The following is a 16397-nucleotide window of genomic DNA, read 5'->3' as shown; positions in this document are numbered from 1 at the left end:
GTCATAAACATGAAACCTTAAGTATTACTTATAGGAAACATTTTACTGGCTGGTCCCACAGCCACAGTGATGTTCTCTAGATTCAGTTTTAATGATTCAGCAGTAATTCATCATTAAAAATAGACATAAATTACATATGAGTTGGACTCTCTTTTTCCTACTTCAGTTAATTTTGAGGAACTTACAAAACCAGTTTAATCTTGTGATTTTACCAGCTTTGACTAGAAAACATTCAGTATGCTGTCTAAATAAATGTCAAGGAAGAAAATGTCAAATTAAATCTAGTCTGCCAACAGAAGCTTTTTCATCAATCGAGTTTTACTTACATGGAATTTTGTTCAGTTCATTCATGAACTTCTCTTTTAGCTTAGAAAATGCATCTTCTTTTCCTCCCCCTCCTCCCGGACTGGCTGGCTCGGTGACATTACTTGGAGGGGCTGGGGCTACTGTGGTCGCTGGCGGTGCTGCCAGGGCCTCATGATGACTTTCACTCACCATTTTCACTCCTGGGTAAGCTGCTGGAATAAAAAGAAAAACACAACAAAAAACCAAAAGGTAATATAATTGAAATGTATCTCTCATCAATAAATGAATAAATAGGCAGAATATCACTTGGTTCTCATACTTACTGCGTAAATATGACTGCATTTTCATATAGTTTCAAGTTCTTCATAAAATATTTATTAGACAAGAGAGTAAAGTCTTTTGCAGGGTTAATTTCAGCCAGAATAATTTTATTGTTTAGAGCACTTTTCCAACGGTTTGCATTTTGGAACCGCTACATTTGAAACCTCAAAATTCCTGTAAAAATCTCATACAGATTTACGTTTTGCTCTTCAATTTGAAAGTATAAGCAAATTGTGTAATAAATGCTCCCTATGTGCAAATTTCAATGTATTTACATATTTATTTTTCTGTGAGAATTACAGTGGTGTGGATCAGGGACAAAGTTTCTATACAGGAAATAAATGAGGTGATAAGGACATAGTACACACTTTTGATTTCCTGTTGAAGTAGTAACTTATTGTTTCCTATTTAAAGCTGTGTATCAAATAGAAATTGATTTGCATGCATTTTTATCTTTACTAAGTGAAGACAATGTTCCTTCCAGTTATTTAGTGTGACACTTGCTACTGACAATATTCTCTTAAATTATTCAGGTATCTTACTGTATTCATGAAAATACAACATCTGTAGGGAGTCTAAATGCAGCCATTTTGAAATATCTATGAGGCTGTCCCAAGCATAATCCCGTATCAGTTTATTTTTGATTTCATGTTGTTTAATGGGCATTTTGGAAAACCTTTATTTGAGCAGTATATTACTGTATTGGGTTTGCATGGCAAAGTGTTGGTAGTGGGGTGGCTACTGGCTGGTGTCTGTGAGAAGCTGCCAGACACTTCCCCCACGTTCTGCAGAGCCAATTCCAGACGGCTCCAGGATGGACTTGCAGCTGACCAAGGCCAAGCCATCGGCAATGGTGGTAGCACCTTTGGGATAACAGATTTAAGAGGGGAAAATACTGCTGCACAGCAGCTACTGGGAGAGAGGAGTGAGAATATGTGAGAGGAACAGCCGGGCTGACACTGAGGTCAGGCCTAAAGGAGGGACAGGAGGTGCTTCAGGTGCCGGAGCAGAGATTCCCCTGCCACCTGTGGAGGACCCCACACTGGAGCAGATGAGTGCCTGAAGGAGGCTGTGACCCCAAAGGAAGTCTGTGCTGGAGCAGGGTCCTGGCAGGACCTGTGGCCCCATGGAGAGAGGAGCTCACACTGAGCAGGTTTGCTGGCAGGACCTGGGACCTCATGGAGTACCCACTCTGGAGCAGTGTGTTCCTGAAGGACTGCATCCTGTAGAAGGGACCATGCTGGGGCAGTTCATGGAGAGCTATACCCCATGAGAAGGACTCAAATTAGAGAAGGTTGTGAAGGACTGTCTCTTTTGGGAGGGACCCCACACTGAAGGCAGAGAAAGTGAGGAGTCCTCCCTCTGAGGAGGAGGGAGGGCAGAGACAATGTGCGATAGACTGACTACAACCACCATTCCCCATCTCCCCGCACTGTTGAGAAAATCCAGAGTGAAGCTATGCCCTGGAAGAAGGGAGAGGCGAGGGAAGGTGTTTAAAGATTTGGTTTCATTTCTCAATACTCTACTCTGCTTTGATTGGTAATAAATTAAGCCAATTTCCCTAATTCAAGTCTGTTTTGACTGACGGTAATGGGTGAGTGATGTCTTCATGTCCTTATTTTGATCCAGGAGCCTTTGGTTGCATATTCCCTCCACTGTCCAGCTGAGGAGGGGAGGAATAGAGCAGCTTTGGTGGGAACCTGGCACCCAGCCAGGGTCAACCTACCACAGTCACATAGCAAAGAATTTTGGGCCAGTGGGATGAAGGTGAGAAGATATGCACAAAGAAATTTCAGCAACACAGGAAGGCTAGCTGAAATGTTTATCCAGGTTTTGAAAACATTGTTCTGATTTTCTGCTGCATCATAAATATCACTGATCTGAATAACTTCAGAAAACCAGAGGGAGAAAAGGCTTGAGAAAAAGCAAACATTCATTATTGCTCTGATTGTACAATTGCTTGCAGCCCCAAAAGACTTATGGCCTTTAACCTTTACCTGAGAAATTTAAACATCAACATAGGAACAAAAGGCAACACATCAAAATCAAAGGGGCGTAAGAGCACCTGACTGCATAAAATATGATGAATCATGACCTTTCTTGTCTTATGCAATTGTTTTCATGGATGTTGCTAAAGAGTGCCCAAATCACTAAATCAAGATAAGAATTGGCCTTTTGTCCTTCAACTTCAGTTCTACAAGTCCACAGTCATGAAAACCTGCAGGTGCAGACCTCACTGCAGCAGAGCAAACCTTTTGAAATCATCCTCACCATTCCTATCATTCAACAGGGGTTTGCACACTGGTATAGTCTGGAATACAAAAGCCATTCCCCAATACTGTCGTATGAGGAAAAAGATTTTAACAGAATAGGGGGTTGGTCTTGTTCTGAAGAAGCAATTTGGTGGATATTTTGTAGCAATTTCATTGATGCAGCAGCGAATAAAGCAGTATTCCCTGCCTGCCCATCACTTCTGTCCTTGCCCTCAAGTCTATAGCCTAATATAAAATCATGTTGATATTGACACAGAATATGTATACAATACAGCTCCATAAATATTTCATAAGCATGTGGTCTTAACTATTTCCCTGTAACAACATGGGAGCAGTTTACTATCAAAAGCAGATGAAAACTGATGGAAAGATTCCAGTTAATATCCATGAACTTTGGCTCAAGCCTGAGATACCTGTGAGTATTTCCCTAATTGCCTCACAAAACAACAATTGGAAAAAACAAGTAGTACATAATTTGGGTAGCATGAAATAACATGCCAGCTACTCCAGACTAAGAGGCTTTTTCCATGTGCTCTGATGAATGCCAAATACTATGAAGCAAAACATGTAGAGTCACAAGCTGTAAACACTAGTGCTGTTTTATGTTATGGCATTTTGTCAGTGACTGTCAGTTAAACCAGAAGGAAAGATGTACGTCATAATTAAATCAAAATTAAATTGCTTAATTATAATATATTGCTTAATTATTTCAGGCCTGGCAGTTGACTTTTATTTTGTAATGGAAGACAAAATTTGCAGTGATGACTTTCAGCTAATTAAAAATTAAGGCAAATGTAATTTATTTGCTTCTAGTTTTGGAACTATATTTTGAAAATATGTTTAAAGAACAAATTTGAAGCATTACACTTTGATTTACTTAAAAGGAGGAAACCCAACAAAACAGATTATTCCCGTGATCTCCAGGAACAACCCTCAGTAGAGTCCTAGTGCAGTTAGAGGTCACTTTGTCTAATGAGGCATGCACAAATGGTTTGAGACTTGCTACAGAACCTTTGACCTTTACATGCCAATGACACAGTCCTGGTATTTCAAAAAGGTGTCGAGGGGCTGAAGAGGAATCTTGACTCAGAAAAAGCTTTCTGCAAAGAGCACATGCCCACTTGCTTGTAACATCTGATGGCTTTTGTACCTCTAAAGCTGCAGCTTTCCACAGTAACGGCATAAACACCATGGTATTAGAGACTGCGGAATACAGAATAATTAGATTTAAATTGGCCTTTTTAAAAAAAGGGGGTTATTTGAATGCTGCAGTGCATCGCTGAAGGTAAAGATCTACAAATCACTTGCAGATTATCTGCCGTGTATGAAATGGTAGTTGCAAGAAAAAATTTCTTCTAAGTTAGAAAACGAAATGTCATACAACTCAACTACAATTTCTAGTTCAATGTTCACTACAATGTTTATCATGCTATGTATGAAACATCACGTTTCATGTGCAACATCCAGTCATAAATGAGTACATTTGTAATCATAAATAAAAGTACAATTTAATTTACGTGCTTCTATAAAATGCAGCATAGACTACATTTCCTGAGCATGTCAATTCTTTGGCATACCACTGCCCATTCACTGCCCAGTAGTGCCATATAATCATTGTAAGACATGTGAAACAATGAACAACGAACAAACACATGGATTACTTCGAAGTAATGCTTGTTTCTATTCAGAAGCAGGTATGTGCTGACTGAAAATCCAGTTGAACCCTTGAGGAGACCAGGCATTTAGAGCTTTACTGCTTCCTATGCCAGAATAACTCTGAGAAACATGAATTATCAGCTCAAACTTCTACATAATTTCTACATAATTTCCTCTGAAAATAAAGCAATTGAGTAATACACATATACACTCTGGAGGTTTGTAAGAAGCAAGGGATTTGGTTATGGAGGTACAAAGTATTGGCTGACTGCCTTAGTATGCGCTGGTATGAATCCTGATGGTGAGAGTCCCATTGGAAAGCACCTCTTAAGAAAGCAGTACAGTAGCAACGACTCTTGGGAGAGGAGAGTAAGGAGAAGAGAGGAGTAAAGATGTGCAAAACTTCACACATGGATGAATACAGAGCACTGAATGGATCCTGGAAATCAGAGTTGAAAGAATGTGTTCAAAGGGCAACAGCCTGCAAACATTCTGGCATATGCAAAGTAAGATGTGGACAACTTGAGAAGACTAAACTCATGGGAAATTTTAGGTTTTTTAAAAAATAAACTGAATAGTCAGAAAGTTAATGAGAACCCTGTGGCATTTCCACAGTGATTTACCCAAAAGGGGGATTTTTTCAAATGAGCAAAACTCAAGAACAGGGTATCACCTTCTGGAAAATCATGGGGAGATTCATGATAGCCTTACAAAAAATATGTAAACAATAAAATCACAAAGGGCAGCAAAGCTAATTGCTGTGTTTCTAGGTGGTGAAATTACAGTAGGTGTACCATAGCAGCTGCTAAATGCATAACCTCATAGATATAAAATAGGTGACATTCCTTCTACATGGTGGATTTCAGACAATTTACATTTGCTCATTTCTCCTCTTATCTGCTGAACACAAAACTGCATGCAGTGAGACAGCAAACAGGTCACACATCCAATGCTGACCAAATAATTTCCTCCCAATGAGAAATTTTCTGGAAAGTGTCATTTTACTTTACTGCCTCTCTTCCTTTTTCGCCATACTAAAAATTAAAATTAATGAAATGATTAAAAACATACAAATATAGTGTTGCTATGAGTAGTTGTTTTAAGTTTTCAGAAGTAATTGTCATCATTCATTCAATGTTTGATGCTGCAACTGTAGTAGAGCTAGTGACTCCTCAAGATGTAAACTGGGATCTACACTGTTTAATGGTATTTCCTGGAAGCTTATCTTTTCAGCATACAAAACATGTTCAGCTCAGCAGTTACATCCAATGTAATGGATGAAATGTAATAACAAAACTTATCCAAGAAAGAAGAAAAATCACACAGTTGTGTCCCTTGGTCATTTTTGTTTACAGCTTCTGAGCACTGAAAGAGAAAGCAACTACTAGCTTTCACTGCTGGTATATCCAGGATAAGTATGCAGTATTACCAGAGAAAGGTCTGCACCACATTGAAAATATACCTTATTCCATTAGAGTTTTTTTGATGAAATTAATTCATCAGAAGATGGGATCATTAGTGGAATGTTTAAAGGTATCAACAGTAAATGATCTCTTCCTAGATTTAAGCATTCTGGAATGCTAACAATACATTTTTTACTCATTCATCTTCCTACTAATGAAATATGTTATCTTTCTAGCTTCAGTAAAGGACAGTTATTTTAAAGGACAAGCTCAGAAAAGAGACTTTCTTGACCTTTCATAAAGATGGGTCTGTAAGTACATTTTCAGAAGAATGGAAAGTCATGGTAAAGATGTCATATCAAAACAGCCTTTTCATGACTACCACAAAGGCCTTCAATGCAATCCAGATTTAGTACTGCTTTAGAGAAGGTACATGAAAAGCCAACAGTTCATGGGGAAAAATCTTCTGATGAACAACCTTGGTGTGGGAATTCAGGGGTCCTCTCTGTGCTTCTACCAAGGCACAAGAAATGTTCCAGCAACACCCCCACCCCTGCCTGCCCCAGAGTGATCCCTACACATCTTTCAGGGGAAAAGAGACACTTCTCCTGCTGCCATTTGTGAAACACGAACTGACACTTTCCAGACACCACCTGTACATCAGCTCTTTAACACTGTTTTCCAATGCTTGCTACCAACACCACAGCAATACTTTCACTGGCTGAATGAACAAAATAAAGCACCTACACCTTTCCCCCAAAGCCCACAGCTAACTTTATTGCTCAGTTTTAGAAACATTTATGCCTGCATGTCCTGGCAAAGGAGTATCACTTGTCCTGGAGCAGGCTGGAGGAGTACAGTGCTGCAGATAGAAAAAGAACCATGAGCTGGTGAGCCAAGAGTGATGAGGACCCCAGTACACAGAGGGGAACACGTCTGAGCCCAAGTTTAAGCAAGTGTGGGGGAAGAACAGCAGTCACATACCAAGTCAGGCAGAAGTGCTGCAACCCCAAAGCAGCAAAGAGAAGGAGAGCTTGGCAGAAATATTTTTTGACAGTCAGCACAAACTTCTAGTTTTGAGGGCCAACAGCAAGGCTGACAGTTACCTACAGCACAGTTTTGGACCAGGCAACAAATCATCTCATTATTAGACATGAGCTCTGTACCAGTCTCCAGAATTTACTCAAAATAGGAACAAATATTTTTAGAAAAACATCTGAAAGACAGTAACTTGATGGCCAAATATAAATTAATTCTCATAAGAAAGTAAAATATTGTCAGATTTCCAGTCTAACATTCACATTGAAAACCTGTTGATTATGAGTTATATCAAAATAATAGCCATCTCTTCTTAGCCTAATTCACTTTTTTAGTAAATCTGATAAACCTAGAAAATATGAAGAATAAGCATAGAATAGTTCACAGTTCTCTCTCATGATAAAAACATTTTATTTAATTGAAATCATTATAATGGACCATTTCATGTCTAAGCGTGTTTCAAAGCTAACCATATAATCTCACAGAAAAAAATCTGTCCATTGTTGGGGACAGCAAACCATCTGCAAATTATTAGGAAGAATATGGACACCGTGAACACCGGAGAAAGAAAAATGCTTCAGTCCACGGCACAAACTGCATGCTTCTCTTTCAGCTGCCTGCTCACCCACCTATTAAATATGGCAGAACTCTTCAAAGTACAAGGCTCTGAAATATCTTACACTACAGTCTGTGGAAAAGAAACTTTGTCTTGAATTTTCAGGAAGCACCAGAGTCTGATATGTAATCTAAGAACAGCTAATCACTATATTTTGCAGCACCAAGCTATGCAAGATGATATTTTCAGATTCACTCCTTAAGTTGTTGATAAGACCACAATTAATTTAAATGAGAACAGTGAAGTTGACACTATTTTCTTTCCAGCTAAAAGCCGGAATTTTTTGACTGCACCTCAAACTTCTGCTCCTGCAATGCAGAAGAGCACATAGGAGCCAGAGAATTCACAGCAGTTACAGAGAAACAGCTCTGTTTAGGTCACATTGCAAAGTAAGTCAAGAGTGGTGAGTCCCTTACAGATTCACTACATAAATGCTGGACCATGTTCTGAAACCTTTATTTTCCCCTAAGTATATGATATTTCTTAGTCATGTGTTTCTTTTGATATTTAGAGGTAATGGGGAAAGAGAGAGCCCTGTGTCTCTAGGTGTTGATGTTACTGTCATGTTTCAGCAGCAGTGAGGTTACCTGTCAAAGCTGCACAGTATATATAATTTAAACCCTGTCTTTGTCTACTACAGAAATTGCTGCTTTAAAATGTCTGAGGTCCTTGATAATACCTAGTTATTAATAGAAATAAAGGAAAGAAAGAAACTACAGTAATTTCCTCCCACATGATCATTCTGTCATCTTTCACACTTGCATCTCATTTCCTGAAGCTGCAATCTGCATTTCTACTCCCCTGGTATTTACTTCCAAGCTTCCTTTATACAGCAGTGTAAGACAAGAGAATTTATATAAAAAACTAGTGTTCAACTGAATTTAAGCATGAAATTCTAATGCAGTCCACAGAGAGTTCTTGCTGTTCCAGAACCATTTTAGAATAATACTACAAATAATGAAGTCCTTTATATCAATAAATTTTTTGTAGAGTACATTGCATAAAATCAATTTATGTTCCCATATGCGGCTCTTGTCCAATCAATGGCTCTAATAAAGCCTATAAACTAGTGAAGTGACATAGTTTAACTATGACACAGTAAAATTCATAAGGAACAACATAACAGAAATTATAAAATAATACAGAGAAATGTTATTAATATTCTTGCTTTGGCACAGCCTTAAATTCACTATTTCCCATTTGAATTTTCTTTTTATTAGTATTTCTTATATGTCCCAATTTTTTCAGTCAGTAACCATGGGGTTAGCAAAATTAATTAGGTACATGCACTAAGGAACCAAACATGGGGAGCTGAGATGTGCAGTTCAGGGCTACCTCTCAGACTAGTTCAGTCTTGGACTTAGGCTGTGAAATAATTGGCACCTCTGAATGTCATTCTACTCTGACAAGTGACTACATAAAAATGGCACCTTCTTTCTGAAAAGGATCTGCTCTCTACGTATATTCAGTCATATATGCTGAATTCAATGAGCACCACATTTAACTTCACCATAAAGTGTTTTTTCACCATTGCATTTGCAGTATCATAAAGCTACAAGAAAACAGGGAGAATGCAGTGAGGTTGTATTCCTTATTTGCATCATGAATACAATTACAAACTGAACTTCAGAAACCAATTGGTTGTACCTTTGAGAACTTACTACAGATCACACAGTAAGCTCATGACATTTGGGCTACATTACTTGGTGGTAGGTGGGAAAAGGCAACAGCTCAGGCACTTTTTCAGATCCTATGATAAAATTATGTTTATGGCATTTAGAAAAATGTAAATAGTTGGTATTTGGCATTAAAGCTTTAAGATGCATCACCCAAGTGTACTAATGGGAAAATCATCACATGACTGAATTTTATAGAACAAACTTTGCTAATTCTGTATGATCAAGACTCAGACTTTTCAGGTACATTCACTTCTAGTTTTAAAAAATCTCAGTAGGTCATCACACAGATCTCAATCAGACACGTGTAAAGTACCCATGTGTGCACAAATATATCTTTTTCTAAATATATATTATATATATATTCCTCCCAGGTGTGCATTAATTATATGCTACTATTATTGCAAGAAAGCAAACAATGGCAGTTTGAGTCCAAGACTTTTCTTGTAAACAGATGGGGGGGCTGTGGGGAAATACATAATTTTCATAGATTGTGATACTGTGAAAAAGATTTTTCACGGTTTTCTTCAGCAACATCATATGAGTACTGAAATCAGGAACAATGCTGCAAAACCATGAACAAAAGCTGACTGATTGTGACAGGTTCCATTAATTACAGCTACATGAAAATTACTGTGTCTTGAAAGTTACCAATGCAGGAAAGAACATGGGGACACAAGAAGCATCTGCACTTAGATTTGGGGTTTAGGTTAAAGATTTTTTTAAAAAAAATTTATTTGATATTTATGGTTAATTACTATACATTGGTTTTTAAGACAATCTTATCAGCACTTAGAAGTAAAATGGTGAAAATTGAAACTAATTGTACCCATAATGACTGATACTTTTTCCTCCTGTTGAGAATGATGTGCCATCATCCAATAGCCTTCTGCACACAGCAGGAGGGAAAATTAACAATCAATTACATGACATTTAATTTCCAACTTGAAACACTGAGAGAAAGAAAGCAAAAAATCCTAATTTGAGACTAATAACCATGCATTCCCGACAGTGTTTTGGAAAGACATCTTTTAAAAAGATGCCCTTATGCATATCTAAAATTTTTAAATAACTGATAACCTTAAAATGAGGCAGTTTATAAAGTATTAGTGTAAGCACTGATTTCTGGTGTTAGTACAACTACAGCTTTTTCTGCAATTATTTCTTTAGATGATCAGTTTAGTAAGGATCCCAACAACAAGAATGTTGTATCCAGCTCGCACATGAGCAATATGAGAGAACACAACTCCAGAATAAAGATGAGAAAGTAACAAAATAAAAAAGAAAACTACTTGGTTTTGTCATTGCTGTTGAAATACAGTTAAGGATAAATGGTAATTCAGGGATTTTCATAGGTTTAAAACTTCTAGGTTTTTTTTGCACATGGAAATGCTTGGTGTGGTCATACTCCCATCTCTTCTGTAGACCAAAGAAAGCTTGTATGATAAAGCTTTGAATTCCTTTGGACAGATGACAGACTAAGCCTAAGGTTATCTTCACTGAGTGAGCTCCCATCACTTGAGTTTTGTATACCCAGTGTTGCTATCCAAGGGAAGTCATCACTGTCCAGCTTCTGCAAAAAAGGACTTGTATGCCTGTCTTCAGGCATCACCTCTAAGAAGGTGCTGGAGACAGTTGAGAGGAGAAGCAAGATTTATGAGTCACTTCTGTTTTTAGCATACCCTGCTGACTAGACAGCTTCTCACTCAGCATGCTGGCTGCTGAGCAACCCATTTTGAGGTACTCACAGCTTCTGGATATTGCTTTCTCTGAAGCAGTGATAAAGTCCAAAGATGGAAGGAGCATGGGCATATATAAACACAGCACCAGGAATTCTCTAATCAAACCCACAACCTCGATTTGCTCTGCTTTCATAAACAGGATGACAAAAGCAGTCTGATGTCTCTGCCTGATGGTATGGCCCTTCTGCGTCATGAATATTCCCCACGTCCATCTGGAAGCTCAGCACAGGTTTGAAAGAAACTTGGTGGACTGAGGCCAACTGAGATGCCTGGGCTGAATTCTGAAAGCAGTCCTCCTGAGTGCCTCTTCCAGGATGGCAGATAAATTCCCAGAGCATCATGCCCTTTTAGACTGAAGGATGGATCTACCCTGGATCTGGACAACAGTCTGCAGCAGCATTCTGACTGAGGCAGTGATTGATACATCATTCTGCCTCATTAGCCACTTACTGCTGCAGGAGGGCAACTAAGGTTAGTGCTATTGCCAAAACAACCTGAGGGAGCTAGAAATCCTACTTAATAGGCAAGGCTGATTTATTGCTATTGCTGGCTTTCCCATTTATGTTCTCGGCTCTTCTTTCTTCTGACCCAGTACAGTGTTCTTTATTTTATTCCACTGATTCAGATTCAGGGGAAAACGTTATTCATCAAAAGCCTTTAAGTAGGATAATTCAGTTTTTCAAGTTTGTGGATGGAAACTTGAGCAAATTTTACTTAACACACTGGTAATTACACTTGGGCTGCTCTGAACAGCTCACTGGTTACAGGACAGTTACAGGAACATTGTTTTTAACCCAGCCCAGTTGATACTGCTATTGCAGTCTAATAGCTAAACACCTTGAAGCATGTTGTCATGTATCTTAAGTTTTCCTGTAGATTTAGCTGAGTTAATTGTCCAGCTGAGACATCAGAAGAAGGGATGAGTGTACACTAAGTGCTATACAGTTAACATTCACGCAGAAAGAAACAAGTTTTGAATAAGCAAATGAACACGAGTGAACCTAAGAGTTCTACTTTGTATAGACATCTTATTGATATTATTTAAAAAAAAAATCTATTCTTTTTCAGTTCTTATTTTCTTGATGGTCATGTTTTTTAACTGAGTGCTTCAACTCCCGTGATAACTCTTTGTATGTTTGTTTGCCGTTTCCTTTTTTCTCCCTATTTTGTTTACTGTAAAACTCTATATTCAGATATGAAATTATAACCATTTATTGGTCAACACGCCTAATCTATAACCCTGATCCATTTAAAAAAGAAAACAAAAAGACTTACTGATCGTATTTGCACAGGAAAGTAGGATAATCTGTTGTCACAGAACGAAGACAATTATGCGTTCAGTTCCCACTTTTTTTTTAGGTCACCATAGCTAGTGTGAAACTATGCATCTTTATCCAACTTTTAGCTGAAAACTGTAACTTTTGCTATTATGTGACCTGTGGCCTTCTGGGTGTGACACAGCAGACTTGAAGCTGGGGAGAGTTCCAGCACTAAGGGTACACATCTTCTGAGGTCATGTGTTACCCACTGTTTGGCTGGTAAACTTGGCCAACAAGGAGGATGATACAGAGCAAGAGGTTCAGGCCTTCTACTGCTCAAGAAGTGTGGCCAGCATAGACAAACGATAATTTTAACTTCATTTAGAGCTTCTGGTAGCTGGTTTTTTTGCCCTCTGCAATCTCTAAATCAAAGTGAATTGCTCTGGAAAAGATGAGGGTACTGAGCCAAACAGAAGCAGGATGTAGGGAGGCTAGCATGACCTTTAAACTCCTTTCAGTACATGTGTTTCTGCTTTGTGACATGGGCATTTTATCTTCATGAAAGCATGTAAACACAGGACTGGAATCAAATGATAATGCCAGCACTACTTGCAAGATCCTGATCCTCTATAATGAATGCAGAACTAATTATTAAAGAACACCTTAGCTTTCTCTAAAAAACTTGCAGCTAAGAGCATTCCAGAGATTATACCTACATTATAAAAAATGAGAACAAAAGAATTCAACATGATTGATGAAATTGTTTGCTTTATCTTTAGAAGAAAGTAATAAATAAGCCAGCATTTCAAAGTTCTGTGAAGAGAAAAGCTATTTGAGAGAAAGCACACGGATGCATTGTTCTGTAGCATGGGCATTTGATGAGCTCCAAAAGTCTCTTTGGAAGAGAAAAGATGTATTATAGTGTGTGAAAAGAAGCATCTTCAGTAACAGGCTGTTATCTAGTTGCTAAGGGCTGGTTCTCAATGAAAACAGAGCAGAATAGAATGGATAGTTTAAGCACTGTGAGGTAAAAGCAGAAAATTGGACTTGGAGCACAAGGGACATTCACAATGAATGAAAGTGGATGCGGTAAAGTGTTAAGAATGTGACAAGAAGAAGATTACCATAAATATGAAGAGACGAAAGTCAAAGTTTTGCCTTCACTTCAACAAAGCCCTTGGAGAAAAGAAAGGGAATTAGCCCTGCTGGCATGTACATTACCAGAAAGAAAAGAAAGATGAAAAGCAGAATACCACTTCAAGGTCATTTTAGACTAAGCAGCAACTACTAAACCTCTAATTACAAGCCTGCAATTCTTGTTTATTTATTAGCAATTGCTAGCAAAAAAAGAGATAAAAGCTTAGTTCAATGTAGTTTTGAAGCACATTCTGTTCATATTTTTGCTGCCAAAAACCCAAATAATTTAAAGTAATTTAAAATTATTTAACCTAGAAAACAAAGACAAGTTTGCAAACAGAAAAGTTTATTATCTAAGTCTTTTAACACACACTAAATAGCACATTTTTCTTGTCTTCTGCCCTTTACAAAACCAACAGCTTTAACTTAACAAAACACCTAAATAAATGAAAGCCGAGGCGTCTCCTCAGAACTTAGGAACAAGTACAGCTTCCATGCTGTACACACATGCAATCCACTTTTCCTTGAAGAGTTTAACAAGCCTGGAGGCAAGTTGAGAAGCCCCCACCAAAAGCCCCTTCCAACTGAGATCCCTGCTAATGCAGCAACTGTGTTTCGGCCATTATTAGCTGTCACAGTAGGAGAGAGAAGCAGCATTTATGGCAAGGAGTGATATTCGTTTTTAATCCACAGGCATAAGCCATATCTGGAATTTTCATCACCTTTCCAACCACGTGAAAACAATAATTGTTATCTCTGTTAAATACCTTCTCTTTCTAAACCAATAGTCTCCAAATGTTAACTGTAGTCACAGCTGCAAAGGAAATCTACGGCCAAAATAAACCACTGGGAGAGAAGAAAATATAGTGGCAGGTGGCTCTCTCCCAAGTGGAGAGTGTCATCTCCCCAAAATATTGCTGGGTCTTGTAGAAGAAATGCTAAAGAGCAAAGAACGGCAATATCAGCCAGGCATTGTCTGACAGTGGCTGTTATTAATGGGAACAAATTGAAGGCTGTACCTTTAGTAGAAAAAGAAGGAAAGGCTCAGGAGGGCTGAAGCACTGGGATGCCTTTGCCTGCACACAAGGGGAAAGTAGTCAAAATTTTGTGAAGACACTTTTTTAGTTAGGTTGGAACTCATCAGTATTCATTACTTCTCTCACTCAAATATTTCTTATTCTTTGTGTTTGCAGATTCCTGACTAAAGCCCAGTGACTGCTTCACTAGCTACTTGTCTATCCCACATTCCAGTCCCCTCAGTTAATCAGTTTAAGGGGACAGTTTAAGGAATAAAGCTCAAGGAGGTGATGTCGCCCCTTATTGCAGCTCCACCAAGCAAACTGTGATGGCACAACACTTTGAGAAATACATGTTGCCTGTGACATGGGAACAGCTCAACACAGCAGCTTTTTCTGCTGATAGAGTGGACTCAATTAAGAATGGGGATCTACAAGGTGAGACAGTGCAGCTCAGAACTGCCCTGGGCAGAGCTCACTTCAGAGGGAACTTACCTACAACTGTGCCAAAAGAACACTGAAGTTATCATCTGAAACTCTCAAAAGACACTCCTGAAGCCTTTATATTTCTGCCTTTATATTTCTACCTTTTTATCTAGCATAACAAGAACCTATAGTTATATGCTCATTATATATTTTACCGGGTCCTTTGCAATGCTCAAATGAAGAACTTTTAGATTTACAGTACAGCTACTTTCCAGCTCGTTTTAATACTAGCAGCAGTGACTTCTGAATCTAGTCTTTGTCTTGCTACAAAACCACTTGCAGGGAAATAAATGGATACTGGGGTCTTGGGTATCTATATTCTGCTCACCAAAGGCAACTACTGCCTAGCATTTACAACAGTGGTTACAAACATGACAGTTAGGTACATTTATTTCTTCTCTATTTAATTATTTCTAACAGGCAAAGGTAAACTTTGCTTCCTTTTGTTGAAGCCTACTCACACTCCCTATGAGTGTTTGTTTCAGCCATCCTGAAACAACATAGGCAAGTGACACCTGCTGTGAAATGAGAATCTGATCAATCATAAAGGTGAATTATGTTGAAATATACTGACTAGCCTAAATAGCTTTTAGGGCTGCCTTTATACCTGACATCTAAATGTGCAGCCTCAGTGACATGTTGTAACAGGCCTTCAGCCTGGATATCAGAACTAGCACCCTGCGGTGCATGGCAGGAGCATCTACATGCAGGAGAGGTTAGACACATACACTCTCTTGTTATCACCTGATATCCCAGCACAACCTCATCATCCCAGCATTAACATCTGTTTTGTAAGACTAAGTTTCCTCTACTTATTTGGTGGTCTTAGCCTCTTCCCCTTGCTCATGGCAGTTTTTTCACTCTCTTCATCATCCTGGTGTGTGACTCATACTATCCTAAGAATCACATTTCTCTGCTTCATTAACCAATTTTATTCTATCTCTTTAGATCCCTTCTCCAGAAATTTTTCTGTTTTCTATTCTTCCCCTCCATCTGTATCTCTATCCTTGCAGTCACTGTGCAATCTTAATAGGTTTTCAGAAGCAGAAGGTAGAATTCAGATATTTAGCTATTCATCCTTTGAAAAATCTCCTCCTACACCTCATAATTCTCCTGCTATGCAGCAAAACTTTCTTGCTTTTAACTCCCCTTCCTCACATCACCTCTCCCTTCCTGCCTCTGTTCTATTTATTCAGTTTTGCTTATCTAACTGAGGCCATAGTTATGTCAGCAGATCTCTGCAGAGCAGACATGCCATCAGAACTTCTAAGCTACGTGGTTATTCTGATAGAAGCAGTTTTTGTCAGCCTGTGCTACCCCATTTCAGAGGACGGTGTAACTGCACCAGCAAACACATCCCCTCTTCACCACTTGTTCTTCCTACACAAGTGGTGGTGATGGGTCAGCAGTTACAGAACAGTCAGGCTGCTCAGCCACACTTGTCAGACAGTCCCTGATGCAGAGACTT

At 38.7% G+C, this 16397-nt stretch overlaps 1 protein-coding gene across 5 annotated transcripts in view; it reads right to left on the bottom strand.

Moving 5' to 3' along the window:
* The window catches only part of SYT1 (synaptotagmin 1), a 264394-nt gene that overhangs the window by 124264 nt on the left and 123733 nt on the right, over positions 1-16397 (bottom strand). For 3 of the 5 annotated variants that reach the window (XM_008632832.2, XM_017733283.1, XM_017733286.1), the window contains one exon: positions 327-518. The exons of 1 other annotated variant lie outside the window; for it this stretch is intronic. In XM_008632832.2, coding sequence (XP_008631054.1) covers positions 327-498 — 172 coding nt within the window. In that variant the 5' untranslated portion in view covers positions 499-518. The remainder of the gene's footprint in view (positions 1-326; positions 519-16397) is intronic. One more of the 5 variants, XM_017733284.1, reaches the window with a different exon arrangement.

The sequence above is a fragment of the Corvus brachyrhynchos genome, unplaced genomic scaffold (assembly GCF_000691975.1).
Source record: "Corvus brachyrhynchos isolate BGI_N302 unplaced genomic scaffold, ASM69197v1 scaffold32, whole genome shotgun sequence".
NCBI lineage: Eukaryota > Metazoa > Chordata > Aves > Passeriformes > Corvidae > Corvus > Corvus brachyrhynchos.
This window is presented reverse-complemented; position numbering and strand designations above follow the sequence as displayed.